This window comes from Hydra vulgaris, chromosome 07, assembly GCF_038396675.1.
Source record: "Hydra vulgaris chromosome 07, alternate assembly HydraT2T_AEP".
In the NCBI taxonomy this organism is placed as follows: domain Eukaryota; kingdom Metazoa; phylum Cnidaria; class Hydrozoa; order Anthoathecata; family Hydridae; genus Hydra; species Hydra vulgaris.
The window spans coordinates 5,589,298-5,602,500 of NC_088926.1; the positions used below are offsets into that span (position 1 = coordinate 5,589,298).

At 26.2% G+C, this 13,203-nt stretch overlaps 1 protein-coding gene and 1 long non-coding RNA gene across 2 annotated transcripts in view; one reads left to right on the top strand and one right to left on the bottom strand.

Annotated features, from left to right (window-relative positions):
* LOC100205115 (DNA replication licensing factor mcm2) overlaps window positions 1–1,713 on the top strand; it is a 39,719-nt gene extending 38,006 nt beyond the window's left edge. The window contains exons 13-16 of the mRNA XM_065800869.1: window positions 293–445; window positions 623–805; window positions 882–1,037; window positions 1,392–1,713. Coding sequence (XP_065656941.1) covers window positions 293–445; window positions 623–805; window positions 882–1,037; window positions 1,392–1,502 — 603 coding nt within the window. The 3' untranslated portion in view covers window positions 1,503–1,713. The remainder of the gene's footprint in view (window positions 1–292; window positions 446–622; window positions 806–881; window positions 1,038–1,391) is intronic.
* A 9,701-nt stretch (window positions 1,714–11,414) lies between these two features.
* Window positions 11,415–13,203, bottom strand: part of LOC136082823 (uncharacterized) — a 3,764-nt gene continuing 1,975 nt past the window's right edge. Inside the window, exon 4 of the long non-coding RNA XR_010639744.1 lies at window positions 11,415–11,527. This is a non-coding gene — a long non-coding RNA (uncharacterized LOC136082823). The remainder of the gene's footprint in view (window positions 11,528–13,203) is intronic.

Consider the following 13,203-nt stretch of genomic DNA (forward strand, 5'->3'; position numbering starts at 1 on the left):
TTGTCTACATTTCAAGTTGCTAATTTTTTTAGCCAATATCTAATGCCTAATGAGTTATAAGAAGAGAAAATAACTAAAGAAGTCAAATTTTTTGCTAAATCTAGGTTTGAACATAAAAACTTTACTAAAGGTAAACTGAAGTATAGCATTGTGTATCAGGAGATTAAATAATTATATAATGTTAAAATAAGCAATAATATACAAAGTTAACGTTTTAATATTTTACAAGTATAATATAATGTATAAAATTACTATTGGTATTATTTAACTTATAGTTTGTATTATTATTTAGGCCTCCGTTAATGATCCTGGAATAGAATTAATTCCTCAGAGTTTGCTTAAGAAATATATTATTTATGCTAAAGATAAAGTAACACCAAATCTCTTGAATATGGATCAAGACAAAGTGTCAAAAATGTTTGCTGCGTTGCGAAAAGAATCGATGGTATGTTTTTTAATCTTTAGCAATAGTTGTATTGGTTTAGTGCTAAATCCATGTTTAAACAAAGACTTTTATTTGATTAAAATTATATTTTAACTATATAATATGTTCATTTTGAATACTTTGTTAGTGATTTTTTAGGCTTTTTATTTATTTATTTTTTAAATTGTATCTTTTTAGATAACAGGAAGTATTCCTATAACTGTTCGACATATTGAGTCGATGATAAGAATGTCAGAAGCGCACGCCCGCATGCATTTGCGTGAATATGTACATGAGGATGACGTTAATATGGCCATTCGTGTAATGTTAGAAAGCTTTATTGATACTCAGAAATATTCTGTCATGAGGAACATGAGAAAGGTTTGTTATTTTTCTTTGAGTAATGTATGAACAACAAGCGATATCACGATTCACCATTTTTTTATTATAATTTTAGTCGTTTGCTCATTATTTGGCGTTCAAAAAAGATAATAATGAACTTCTCATGTTTGTATTGAAGCAATTAGTGCGTGACCAAATTACTTACCATAAAAACAGATATCGTGGCGAACCAGAACTTATAGAAATTCAGGAAGATGAGTTTGCTGATAAGGTATATTAAAATTTTAGTTGTATACGCTTGATCATTTTTTTTTTTTTTTTTTTTTGTTTTCACCCTTCCCTCTGGAAGTGCCGCGGAGCGGTCCTGTTTAACAACGTTCTGAAACACGAGCCGTGTTAATTGTGTGTTAATTGAGAGTTAATTGAGAGTTGTAAAGAAAATAAACATTCGTAGGGTTCTCGACTGTAGTGGCGCCCTGTAGAAATTTATGGAGTTGAATTTTCAGAAAATAAGTAGACTTCTTGACTCTAGCGGTTCCCTGTCGTGCTTTAGAGAGAAAAACTTATTTAAGTATATTTGTTTATATTTACATACTTTGTGCATAAAAGTATAAATTTCTTTTAGGCTCGACAAATAAATATCCATAATTTAGTCAATCTTTACGAAAGCGATATATTTGCAAACAATCGATTCAAATATGATAAAACACGGAAACTTATTATTCAAACGTTATAGGCGATTTTTACAATTAAGTTATGTGTTGAGTGGTTGACCTTAAATTTTTTCAGCATGTCAGCAAGGACTTTTGACATGTTATGCATGTAAAGTATGAACAAATGGTTCAAGTTAGCTTCATCATAGACGGAAAAAATTTATTTAACTGTTTTGTATATATTATTATATAGATTTTTAAACTATAAAAAAATATGCTTTTTTTATCTTTAAAGTTTTTAGGCGGTTTAACTTCTCTAAACGGTTAGTTTTAAAAGGAATTTTTCGGGAGATCGCAAAAAGACAGCAACAGTTTTTTTTTTTTTTTACTGAAAATTTGTTATTTATTATGATTTTTATATATATATTTATATATTTATATATGTGTGTATATATATATATATATATATATATATATATATACACACACACACACACACATTTTTATTTTTCGTAAAACATATAAAATGTGACTTTAAGAAAAGGGCTCTTTAATTAGACACAGTTCAGAAATTTAAGGATTAAATTTACTATTAAACATTTTAACATAATTAAATGTTTCGAAATTGTTTCTGCTATATATATTCAGTAATTTATAAATTCTTCGAAATAAAGACTTCAGCAATTCTTTTGCTTCTTTCCTTATCTTTGTTGCTGTAGTGTGAAACTAAACCTTTTTATAACAATTTCCATCTTGGAATAGCAAGATTCGGATATCGCTCATTATAGTGTCTGCTCATTAAAAGAGGGAGGCCACTCACATCAACAAATGTCTCCAGATTTACCTAAAAACTAAATAAACTTTTAAAATGTAGATCAATAGCTTAAATTGAAATTATTAACGAATATTACGAACTATTACCTCTCTGCGATAGTCTTGCGCAATGATGAGTAAAACTTAACAAAAACGAATAGTTAGGGTCAAATTTATAGCCAAAGACACCGTGAACAACCTTATTAAACTTTCTTATTGTTTTCAAGAGAGGGTACAGTTCAAGAGGTATTATCAACTGAAGTTGGTCACAACTTTTAAGTATTTCTCTACATGTAAACACCGTATGATGTACATGTAAACACTGTATGGTGGCCCTTTATTGGGCCAATAAATTTCTTTAACGAATAAAATGGGTCATTATTTTGCCTTATTTGCTGAGGTTTTGCGTTTGTTAGCTTGCATTTGTAGCTTATATTGAAACCCAAATACTGGCCGACTTGGTTGGGAATGCATTGGGACAAGATTGATTAATATATTTTTAATTTTATAATTTTAGCAAATAAATCTTCATTTGAAAAGACTTTTTGTGCAATATTACTGTCATTTGAACTTTCTGGTCCTCCACATTTCATATAGTCAACAATAAATCCCATCTTAAAAATCATTGAATGGTATGTCTGATTGAAATAAATTTACCTTAAGGGGCAACTACCCTCAAATTTCAAAACTACACATAAAAAGTAACTTTCTCTTTAGTCACATAGGAAATATTATACTGACATTAAAAATACCAAAAAACACATAAAATGGTAGCTCGTTGCTATGGTAATAAAAAAAAACAGCTGAAAATACCTCAAAAACTGTGTTTACGCCGTAAAAAAATAAAGACTTGTGAGTAAAGGAGTGTCGATGAAGTTTTGCAGAACTGTTCTAAATATCTTAATTTGTGATATGAACGAAGCATATTTTTTAATAAATATTTTTTTTCCATAAAAAGCTACAGACAAATTAGGTTTTTTAAAAAAAGGTCAAAATGCAAAGAAAAAAACTTAATAACTCAAAATCTTAAGTCATATTAGAAATTCTACTCCGATCATATCATAAATATTGGCAAAATGAACAATCCTTGAAAAATTCATAATGATACCATGTATAACTTTCAAGATTTTTTTACCGGCGTGTTTAAAAAGCAAATTCTCAGAAAACGCAAAACAAAAAATAAAATCATAAATTATTGTTCAATTCATAAATATTTCTTTAAAAAGATTACTTTTTAAAAGAATATTTTAAAAACTACCAGATTCATAATATTCTTTGGCCTTTTCTATTGACTTTTGGTGATCATTCTTTGACAATATTTGACGTCGTAACAACTTTCGTTTAATCTTAAAACTTTCACTCGATTTAAATGATGATAGATTTATTCATTTTTTGTTTATGAGTCTGCAACCAGCTAATGTAAAATGTCCTGATTTCATATTTAGTTTTTTATAAATTAAAATAACAGACTTCATACCAATGTTATAATTTGAAACAGCATATACGATGCTGTTGCATCGTATATCTAAGAACTCTAAGCTGGCTGAACCAACATAATTACTTTAATTTTTCCCATATTCAATTATTAAAGCTCTCATTACAATTCTGGGTTTTGCCATGCAGACACTTTACTAATTCAGAATCTTTACTTAAATCAGCATATATTAAATCAGCATATATTTAGGTATGTTACATCCCGCGTTTTACGGAACCGATTTTTGTGCTAAAAAGCTGTTCCACGTTTTTAAAACTTGGCGTTTAGGCAGTATGGTAGGATGATGTTTTGTAGCATATTTTTTTAGAATTTTATATTAACTTAGAAGTTTTTTTAAAAGTAGAATGGTTGAACTTTTTTAAAGAGTATTTTTTTATTATATTGACGAAAGTTAAAGTGTTATTTATTGATATCAAAAAGTGTGTTGTACTTCTTGTGCTTAGTAAATGTTGAAGATATTATCTTTTTTTTTTCTATCCTATTCTTTTTTTTAAGTTTATACGTTTTCTTTGCACATGCCAAATTTCAAGAATTTATTTTAACTAGCAGATACCCTATTTTTACCCTCACTTTTGGTACCTAAATTTTGTTTTTCCGTCTTCTGTTTGGGGGAGAAGGGGGGGGGGGGGTACTGAGGGATATTGAATATTCCTTTTTAAAAGCCAATAATAATAATTATTAAAAAATTTATGTGATTTTTCTATAAAGTGATTTTGTGATATAAGTACTAATATTACATTTATAAAGTATCAATGTCAAAATAGCATTTATTATATATTAAATCAATAATACATGTTTTTTGCTCAGTCCAATCATACTATTACATTTTTAAAAAGTTTTATATCATATAATAATATAATATATTCCTTTTTTACGTATTTAGAATATATCATATATTAGTAATATACTAATATTTGTCTAAAAATATATAGACATATATAATATATTTATAGTATATTAAATTTAATATACTATTTATAGTATATTATATTTAAACTATATTATATACTTAATATATACTATATTATAGTATATATTAAATATATACTATAATATAATATATATATTTAATACATACTATATCAATAATAATTATGAATGATATGATTCCGATAGAGCAATGACAGTCTTGCACAATAGCAGAATACTAAAACTTAAAAAAAAACATAGAAAGGCTATTACTATTTCTTACTGGACTAGAAAAGAAAATGATTCTGAAACTGTTGATTATTATATGAAAAAGTTCCAGCTGGTTGCTAATATTGTAGTTGATGTTTTCATTGAGTTGATGTTTTCCTATTGTAAATATGTTGCCATTATTTTTTGATAATTGGACATGCATTTTATTATCTTACTACATGATTTTACTATTTTTCGACTATATATATATATATATATATATATATATATATATATATATATATATATATATATATATATATATATATATATATATATATATATATATATATATATATATGTAAATTATGTTAGTGTATTTTACAAATAGAGTGCTCAATGTTCTTAAAGAGCAGAGCAATAATAAATTAGTAAAAAATACTTGTCTAAATTTTTCTTCAACTTGAAGCTTCACCATTGCTGGATCATCAGGAAGAGTTCTCAGGAACTCCTCCTGATGATCCAGCAATGGTGAAACTTCAAGTTGAAGAAAAAGTTAGATAAGTGTTTTTTACTAATTTATATGTATGTATTATGCAGCAAGTAGTGGAACTTGCAAAAAAAATATACAGCGAGTAGTCAAACTTGCAAAAAAAATTTACAGCGAGTAGTGGAACTTGCAAATAAAGTTACAGCGAGTAGTGGAACTTGCAAAAAAAATTATAGCGAGTAGTAGAACTTGCAAAAAAAATGTACAGTGAGTAGTGGAACTTGCAAAGATATGTACACGGAGTCGTGGAACTTGCAAAAAATATGTACAGCGACTCGTGGAACTAGCAAAAAAAATTTACAGCAACTCGTGGAACTAGCACAAAAAAAATTACTGCGAGTAGTGGAACTTGTAAAAATATAAAGTGAGTAGTGGAACTTTTTTTTTGATAGATGGATCTAGCTTACATTCACGTCGTGTCTATTGTTAACAATGATTACTATATAGTTTCATTAATGGAATTTAATATCTTAATCATTAACTAAAAGCCAAGATGTAAACTAATTAAAATAATATTATAAAACATTTTTTGTTTTTAAAAATTTTTTCAGGTCAGAGGGGGAACCATCTATAACTATCACTAAGCATTATGTGATGTATTTTGAATTTTGGTAAAAGATGTTTTTATATTAAAGTTTATTATTTTAATTACATTTAAATATTTTTTCGAATCTCATTAAAAATATAATTTTTTTTTAAGTAAAAGAGGGGGGGGGGGCGATGATACGCCCCTTCCCCATCTACACCCCTTGAAACAAAGGTTGCACTGCTAGTGATGTGAAGTAGTAAAATATAATTTTTGATTTGATACTAGCTTTCTTTTTAATTATAAAGATTAATATTTATTAAAAAAAAGAGTCATTTTTGACAATAGGGTGTTTGAAACCATCCACCCAAAGACAAAGATAAAACTTCTATATTTGACTGTGGTCGGATAGCTAATTACAAAACATCTTGTATATAAAAATTTATATTTTCATTAAAAAAAAACCACTTTTTTACGGCAATAAATACTGTTCGTCTTTATTGCCGGTATTGATGGTGGTTTTGTGCCCCCTCTTGCCCCCGGATGCACCCGTAATCTAGAAACCTTTATAAATTTGTAGATAACTCTTGTATCCATCTTTTGATACCAAGATGTAAACTTTTGGATAAGAATTGATTAAGTTATAATAGTTTTAGTTAATAAAAACTTTATTTTGACCACAGTTTCTTCAACAAATCCTAATATCAAAAAATCGGTACTTAAAACGTCATAACTTTTTGTAGGGTGGTTCAATTTTGAAAATTTTTTCACTTTTGGAATAATGAAATAAAGCTCTTTTTAATGATATATAACAACCTAGAACTTAATGAATTTAAAAATTTCATGTAACATACCTACATATATTGGCTTGATTTTGTGAATAATATCAACAAGGAATTCCTGGTCCAGTTTTTGTTGCTATTTTTGTATAGTTTTTTGGTGTCATGGGTTTAGGCATATTCATAAGCTGAGTAAATTTTTCAATTCCAGTAGGACCATGTCCTAATACTCTCATTGCATATATTGTCCTGTTTTAATACCAAACCCTTCAACACGATTATCTGATGTATAAAATTCATATTTATAATCACAAGATAGTGTAGTACACTTCAATTATAGCAACGATGCTAGTCCTTTCTTTTTTTTATGGTGATAACCTAGGTACAGTGCACAGTTTTCACATTGAGGACACATTAACAATGAAAGAACTTTAGATAAAATTTCAGTGTCTATAATACTGTAACCACTAATTTTTTAATGTTTTTACTTGGTTTATTAGTAATGAATTTAACTTTCTTAGCAGATGCGCCTAAAATATTACTGCCATTTAACTCACATCCACTTACATTACATGCATTTTTATCTTTCTGCACATTAAATACTCTTCTTTTTTTGTGGTACTTTGTTCTCTGCTTTACTTTATCATTCATTTTTGTGTTTCTAATAACATCCAAATCATCCAAAATATCTAAAGGATTTTATCATATTTTTTTGTTTCTGCTGTAAGATAAATTAGCTTTGATAGCTTAATAAAATCGCAATTGTAAATGGCCTATGTTTGAATATAATAAGGAACAGAATATTATTTAGCAAAGAAGATATAAATCAAAACATATATTTGAAACAGTACTCCAGAATAAGTTCACCAACAAAACAATCACCCCCATAGCAACGCGTTGCTATGCAAATACTTTTTTACTTGGGTTCAAAAAAACATAAATTAAGCAAAAACTTATAAAGAAATCTATAATTTTTTTTGTAGATTCAAAATCTACATAAAATTTTGGTCAACAATTACTAGAAAAAAAAAATTCAATTTTTGAAAAAATTTGAGGGTAGTTGCCCCTTAAGATAGTTCAACACATGTTACATCATCACTTTTAAAGATCACTGCTTTCTTTAATTAGTAATATACTAGTTTCTTTTTCAAATTAAAATTGTAAAAGTCGACACTATAAAGTTGTCGAAGGTTTTGATTTTTCTCAAAATAACAGTTTGGATTTCTCTAAGAAAAGTTGTGTTCTGAAGTGGAACAAGTTAAAATCATTAATGCTTTGTTTTTTAATTTGCGAAGACTATTAATAAACATTTTCTGTTTGTATGTGCTTTGGCCAGTAGAGTCATTAAAACCTGCTCTATTTGGATGTCATACCAGGTCACACTTTTCTATCATACTTTAAACATCTTTTTGAACTTGACAAAGTCTTTGTGCTGTATGGTCACATAAATTTTGCAGTGATGTGCTTGCAATATTGTCAGTAAAAATCATGTAGTTAGCTGGGCAAAGACGGATTTTTTTAATATGTCACACATTGCCGATAAACGCAGTCATTATGCACCAATAAGTTATTATCATTATATAACTGTATTAATGTGTTTTAAAGTCATACTCAATTTTAAAGTAAACATTTAATTAAACTTAAAATAATTTTCTTTATAGTTTTTGTTTATTAAAATTTTAGCGTACATAAAGTTTATATAAGGAATTTTAACAGATACTGTGCTATCTTATTGGTATATTATACTATTCTTAAGAGAAAAAAAAAAAAAATCTGTCAACAAAATTATGTCTGATATTGATACAAAACCTTTTTTCTCTATTAATGATATAGCTTTAAAAAGAGATAGTGTTATATCTCATGACTGCTATCCATGACTTCGTGGAATTTAAATTCAATAGATAGCAAAAAGTTGAATGAAAATAAAAATTATGATGAATTTATAACAATAATTTGGTAAATGTTTATGAACCAGTATACAATTGAATTCATTGATGTAGAGTCATTGATGGATGATACCAGTGAAGAAATAGGACATGAAATTTTAAACAAAAAAAATGATTATTATTCGATTTGGGAATGTGGGCAGTATCTTTTTCTATTCCAATGGTTGCATCTTCACTTTTTGATATACTTAGAGAGTTTCACCCAATCCACGAACTTTACTAAAAACACCTCAAAATAGCGCTGTAAAAAAAATATGGATGACTCTTATTTTCATTTTGGTATTGTTAATTCATAGTCAACACATAAATCTTATTCGATTCAGCAAAATATAAGTTAGGAAGTAGTTTTCTTTTTTCAGCCAGGGCTTTTTCCATGTTTGACTCAAACTTTAAAGCGTTTTTCGAAACATTTTTTAACATTTCATTGGACTTAAATTCAAAAAAAAGTTCAATGAAATGTTAAAACTGAGATGAAAGTCCTAAGTTATTTACCAAAAAAAAAATTTGAGCACTTTCTGCTTACTAAGTGTAACGGGAATACTTTAAGCTCCTAATAAATAAGATAAGGAGCTTAAACTATTCCTTTATCATTATTAATAAGGTAATTATTTATTTTAAGGATCTTTATCATAATTATTATTAAGTATTTTTTTATTTGCTCTGAGAACTGTTAAGCCTTCTAGAATTTTTTTTTTTTTTTTTTTTTGTTCTTTATTACAATATTTAACACAATATATACAAACATATCAATAAGAAAAATTACATGCAAAGATGCAATATGTTTCTGCTGACAATAAAGTGGCTTTAATTTACTTTTATGGGTACTACCCCATGCAATATTGGCATAATTAATATGACAGTGTATAAAAGAGTAATATAGTTGAGTTAATGAATGTTTGTTTAAAACACTTCTTGCTTTATATAAAACTCCAATGCTTTTTGCAATTTTGTTGCATAAATGTCCAATGTGATTCTTCCATGATAGATTTTCATCTACAATGATACCTAAGAAATTTGTGAGAATTACTCTTTTTATTTGAATATTATCAATATGAAGAAGAGGCATATTACTTGGAAGTAAATGTTTTTTAAATTGTGAATGAAAGAAAATCCATTTAGTTTTATCAATGTTGAGTGAAAGTTTATTTGACTTGAACCAGTCTGATATTTTTGATAGTTCAATGTTCATATCATAAAAAAGTTTATTGATGTTATTATTAGATAGGAATAGGTTTGTATCATCAACAAACATTATAGTTGTTAATTTTGAGACTTCATGGAGATCGTTAACATAAATCAGAAATAATAAGGGCCCTAATATAGATCCCTGTGGAACACTACAGGTTATATTTAGATAATCTTGTGAATAAGATCCGTCGACATAGACAAATTGTTTGCGATGTTTTAAATAGCTTTTTAGTAGTTTTAAAACATTACCGGTGATATCATAATATTCAAGTTTTTTAAACAGTATTTCATGGTCAATTGTGTCGAAAGCCTTAGATAGGATTTTAAAGACGCCTAAAGTAAACTCTGACTTTTCGAATGAATCAGTTATACTACGAGTAAGATGAATTATTGCATGTTCAGTAGAGTTATTTCTTTTAAAACCGTATTGATTTTTGTAAAGTATATTATTAACAGCAAGATGATTAGATATTTGGTTGAACAGAATTCTTTCTAAAATTTTTGAAAAAACAGAGAGGATAGATATTGGTCGGTAATTACTGACATTTGATGGTTCACCTCCTTTAAATATAGGCTTTATTTTGGCTATTTTCAGTTGATCGGGGAAAATTCCTTGATTTATAGAACATTTAAAAACTTTAAAAAGAATACGTTTTATGGTATCTCGTGAATCTATGACTATACTACAATTAATATCATCAGGACCAACTGCTTTATTAGTTTTAAGCATTTTAAAAGCACTTTCAAATTCTGAAGAAGATACTTTAAATTTATCTAAACTAGAGATTAATGGAAACACGTAATCATTTATTGGATTAATCATATTTGGAATATTTTTGGCTAAATTACGGCCAACAGACACGAAATATTTAATTCTCTTGCTATTTGTTTGGAGTCACATAAAAATACGGCATCAACTTTTATAGCGTTACCCAGCAAACATGTCAACGTTGAATCAACGTTGAAAACCGGTCGCAAAAGATGTTGCGGAAACGTTGACAAAGTAATCGATTTTGCAAAGATATGTAACGTTGTTTAATAGACGTTGATTAAACGTTGTTGCGTAACATTGAAAAAACGTTGCTGGATGACGTTACAAAAATGTCGCAACTAAACGTTGAAAAAGCGTTACATAAAAAGCGTTGAATAAACGTCGCAACTTAGCGTTGAAAAAACATTACCTAAAAAGCGTTGCATAAACGCTGTTAAAGCAGTCTATTTTGCAAGGATTTGAAACGTTGTTAGTAAAACGTCAATTTAACGTGACTCAAAGACGTCGAGTAATGGTTAAAATATAACGTTGAATCAACGCTTAAAATGTGCTGTACAAAATATCGCAAAATATTATTTAACGTAATAAAACGTGGCTATAATATATATTGATTTGACAAATAAAACTAAATTGAAGGTTGAACTCTGCTCTTGCAATATTTCCAAAACAATTTTTAATACAAACAATCATATACAATGATAACTATAAAAAAGCTTAAAATATACAATTTATATATATATATATATATATATATATATATATATATATATATATATATATATATATATATATATATATATAAACATTTCCTTTAAGATTTATGTGTGTGTGAGTGTTTGTATATATATTTATGCTATATATAAAAATACAATTTACAGGATGTGGTATCGATAGGCCAGGGTATCATTGAGATACAAAATCTAAATCAAAAAATAAAACTTGTACAATTAGTAGTCTGAAAGCAAATGTAAAAAAATGTTATTGAATTGGTATGATTATTATTAAATTTAAAAAGTAAATATAAATATATACATATAACCTATTTATTTATATAATTTATATTTATATATAAAATATATAGATAAATTAATTATATATATATATGTAAATTATATATATATATATATATATATATATATATATATATATATATATATATATATATATATATATATATATATATATATATATATAAATTATACATATATATATATATAAATTATATATATATATACATATATGTATATATATATACAAATTATATATATATATATATAAATTGAATATATGTACATATGTATATATATATATATAAATTATAAATATGCATATATATATAAATTATATGTATGTATATATAAATATATAAATTATATATATATATATATATATATATATATATATATATATATATATATATATATATATATATATATATATATATAAATATATAAATATATAATATATATATAAATATAAATATATAATATATATATATATATATATATATATATATATATATGTATATATAAATATATAAATTTTATATATATATATATATATATATATATATATATATATATATATATATATATATATATATATATATATATATATATATATATATATATATATATATATATATATATATATATATATGCTGCTATACATGCTGCTTATTCGAAGCAATTTTCTTTTCCTGTGAATTTTCTTTAAAAAACTCATGCAAAAGCCGTTATGCAGAAATGCAGTTATTCGAACCTGCAGTTATTAGAAATTTTGGTTATTCAAAACAATTTTTTGCTCCCCTTGACAATAAAAAAACACATTTAAGGAACAAAAAAAAAATTAATAAATGACTATTTTTTCAATAAATTGTAAAATATTTGTTGTTTAACAAGGATTAAACTTAAGATACACCTCAATCCAAGGGTCTTTATCTTTTTTTACTTTCTACTTTTATTAAAATTTGAAAGTAACTTAAAGTAGGTCACTTTAAAGATCATTTTCAGTTATTCGAATTTTGGGTTATTTGAAGTAAATTCTTATCCCCCTTGGAGGTTTGATTAACCAGGAGTTTACTGTATATAATGAAATTTGCTATCTAACAGTTTTTCTGTCTAAAATAAATGTGACCGAAGTAAGAAACATCTACATTTTTATCATGAAATATGTTTTGTCAATAACTACTCATTAAAAAGGAATAATATCAAAAATATTTTTTTAAAGTTATTAACAATAAGCATTTTAAACTATATTTTTTGGAATTTATTTTTAGAAAAAGTAAAACTAATAATAGTAATAGTTTATCATCAAAATTATTCATTGGACATCAGATCTCGGGTCACTTGTGATCGAAAAAAGGGCCTAACCTACAAGCAATGTGATGAAAAATATCAAATATCAGTAAGTGGTGTTAGGAAGATGTGTATAAAATATGAAACAACTGGTTCTGCTGAAAATCAGAAAAGACTTGGTCGCCCCGTTAAGACTTCAACAAGAACCAATATCTTAATTGCACTGATAGAAAACAAAAATTCAACAATAACCTCAAAACAGATTGTTGAAAATCCTTATTTAAATGTTTCCTGTCGAA